Source organism: Notamacropus eugenii, chromosome 3 (assembly GCF_028372415.1).
Source record: "Notamacropus eugenii isolate mMacEug1 chromosome 3, mMacEug1.pri_v2, whole genome shotgun sequence".
NCBI classification, from domain to species: Eukaryota; Metazoa; Chordata; class Mammalia; order Diprotodontia; family Macropodidae; genus Notamacropus; species Notamacropus eugenii.
In genome coordinates this window covers 322,568,177-322,571,371 of record NC_092874.1, presented here as the reverse complement: position 1 = coordinate 322,571,371, position 3,195 = coordinate 322,568,177, and the positions used below count along the sequence as shown (strand labels likewise).

The 3,195-nt window shown below is 37.6% G+C and overlaps 1 protein-coding gene across 1 annotated transcript; it reads right to left on the bottom strand.

Moving 5' to 3' along the window:
- Positions 1–479: 479 nt before the first annotated feature.
- Positions 480–848, bottom strand: LOC140531592 (LYR motif-containing protein 1-like). The gene has a single exon (XM_072650443.1). The coding sequence runs from the start codon at positions 846–848 to the stop codon at positions 480–482; it is 369 nt and encodes a 122-aa protein (XP_072506544.1).
- Between the last annotated feature and the right edge of the window lie 2,347 nt (positions 849–3,195).

The following is a 3,195-nucleotide window of genomic DNA, read 5'->3' as shown; positions in this document are numbered from 1 at the left end:
AATAAAGCCCACAGAGATTTACAGGTCTGAGGCTAGTATCTGAATGTCATAATAATTAAGAACTTCCAAGAAAGCTGCTAACAGATACTGCCATGCCTGCATTCTGCAGCTTTCTCTGTATGTACATTATTTCCAAAAAAATTAATTTTTAAAATTTAAATTTAAACCCAATTCTTGCTATGTTCAAACTTTCATCTAAAGTTCTTACTAAGATCATGATTAGGAATAATCTTTGGGAGTTGTCATATTCCTAACTAGTAGAAAAACACTGATACTGAGAAATTCAAGGACATTAAATTAGTGTTATTGAGATTAAGGACCCAAATCTTTGAGTGTGTTCAAGAGAAATTACAGCAAAGACTCTATATTCTTTGTCCTTTTTTGTGACTGGACTTAAGTCAAGGAGAAAAGATTCATCACCTAGTTTGTGCTCAAGCCTTGCCTGGCTCACAGTTCATATAGAATATCTATTTCTTGGATTAAGAAACTTCACTGTGAGACTTGAGATATAATGGTTTGGAAATTTTCCTTAGCTTCTCCTGGGTTTGAAGTCCACGACTCTGTAGGGCAGTGAAGGCCACTGGAGACAGGTGAATTGGCCTTGGATATGGGATCTGATAATGCAACCCTATTTCAATTCGTGCTGTACATTCATCTATACATTGCTTAATTAGCTCTGAATCCGTAAGATTTTTGTTTTTCTGGAACAACATTCTGGCTTCATTTATAATGTACTGATTTTCTCTGATAGTGTCCTCCATCTGCTCTGATGCTGCATGCCACCTCCTTGAAAGCCTGGAAATCCTGCAGTACAGACTGAGAACTTGTTGTCGTGTTGCTGGTGTCATCTTTAATTTTAGGGGGTAGGAGAGGAAGTGATGGCAGGCTGGGCAAAATTTCTTTGGGTTTATGTTCTCAGCATCTGCTTCTGTATCCACAAAGCAGAGATGCTGTGTCCATCACGCCTGTCCCCCCACCCACAGTGCAGAGAAGGAGAGGAGAGAGTGTCAAGAGTCCTCAGGAGCTGATGGGTACACGCTGGGGTCTGGCCCTGTAGCTGTTACTTGTGGATATTTTTATCCACAGTACAGAAACACAGTAAACTCTCTGTATCTCTCTCCTTCCTTTTTATGTTTTTCTTTTAATTAATTGATTGATTTTTACTTTTCAACATTCAGTCCCAAATTCTTTTGAGTTTTAATTTTTTTTTTTCTGACTCCCTCTCTTCTCCTCTCCCCAAGACAGCATGCAATTGGATACAGGCTCTACATATACATTAATATTAAGCATAAATGTCTTAGGAAGATTCTGAAGATCACCAGGCAGGATAAAGTGTCATGCACTGAGATACTTACTTGAGCTAAACTGCCAACCATTCAAACTATGTTTCATAGAGTACAATTCTGATAGACTGGACATGTTGTTTGAATGCAAAATGTACGTTTGCCAAACTCGCATGGGGCAGGCGATCATATGGTGGTCAGAAAAGGGGATACAAGGACACTCTCAAGGTCACAAAAACTTTGGAATTCATAATGTGACATGGGAGACACTGGCACAGGACAACTCAGCATGGTGTGCTCATATCATAAAGGTTGATGTACTCTATGAACTAAGCAGAATTGAAACAGCTCAAAGGAAATGTAGGATGAGCAAATTTGGAGCATCCACCGCAAATGTTCACACAGACTATATGTGCCCAATCTATGGTAGAACATTCCAAACTTGTATTGGTCTGATCAGCCATAGTTGGACCCATTGAAACTTGACTTTATCATGGTGATATCAGTTTGATCCTCTTTGAGAACGAAGAACAACAACGAACCAATCAAACATATTTTCACATTAGTCATGTTGTAAAGAACAATTATAATGAATAGGAACGAGAGAGAGAGAGAGAGAGAGAGAGAGAGAGAGAGAGAGAGACAGAGAGACAGAGAGACAGAGAGACAGAGAGACAGAGAGAGACAGAGACAGAGAGACAGAGACAGAGAGCAGATAATATACTTTGATCTGCATTCATATTCCATAGTTCTTTGTCTTGATAGGGATGGTATTTTCCATCATGAGTACTTTGGAATTGTTTTAGGTCCTTGGATTGCTGAAAAGGACCAAGTCTATCAAAAATCAATCATCACACATTGTGGCTGCTTCTGTGTACAACATTCTCTGGGTTCTCTTCACTTTTCTTTGCATAAGTTCACATAAGACTTTCAAGGTTTTTCTGAAGTCTGCTTGCTCCTCATTTCTTATAGCACAATAGTATTCTATTACATTCATACACCACAAGCATTCCTCCAATTGATGGTCACCTGCTCAATTTTCAGTTCTTGAATATCACAAAAAGAGCTGATGTAAATATTTTTCTACGTGTGGATCCTTTCCCCATTTGTACGATCTCTTTGAAATACCACCCTAGAAATGGTATTGCTGGGATAAAGGGTATGCACATTTCTATAGCACTTTGGGCATAGTCTCCTTTCTTAAAGAAGTACTTTCTAATGCCAGGTGGTCTTGTCAATATTGTCACTAGTCTTCAGTATGGACCAAAATCTGTATCTAGAAAAAACTTTATTCCTTCAGTTGTCTTCTATCCCCTACCCGTCACACCTTCTCTGTAAAATATCTCTTTCTTTATGACATCCTATTCTTTCATCTGTATACAAGTAAGTTGGAATTAACTTTGTATTTCTAGTCTTTATTGCGTCATGAAGCTGTAGCCCTAGTTCTCTTTTCTGTTTTTTTTCTTCTCTCTTTTTTCCCCTGTCATAAATGGCTAATTTATTCTGCATTCTGTAAAGATTTTAATGACCCTTCAGGTATCTGGGGGGAAAAAATGTTATATACTACACACTTCTAAGTTAAATCTTCATTAATAACATTTTATCCCATCACTTTAAAGTTGAACCATTCAACAAGACAATACATCAAGTTTTAATTTGCAACATTTGCTGATTTCCAGTGTGTAAATTCTCATATTGAAAGTTTAACAAATCTCAATGGCAGGTTCAAGCTGGCAGCAATGCATCTCAAAAGAAAAACTTCAATAGAACTGCTGTTAAGATTTTTCTTAGTAAAATTTTTCTAGTCATTTCAACAAGGGGAAAGTTAGAACTTTTATGGGAAATATTTTCTCCTCCAGGTACTATTGTTAACGCCCTTGGCATATTTTGAAATTGGATTCAAATCTGAACT

Bases quoted from the DNA above. Each gene is read 5' to 3' on its own strand.
- LOC140531592 (XM_072650443.1), bottom strand. From the start codon at position 848: ATGACACCAGCAACACGACAACAAGTTCTCAGTCTGTACTGCAGGATT.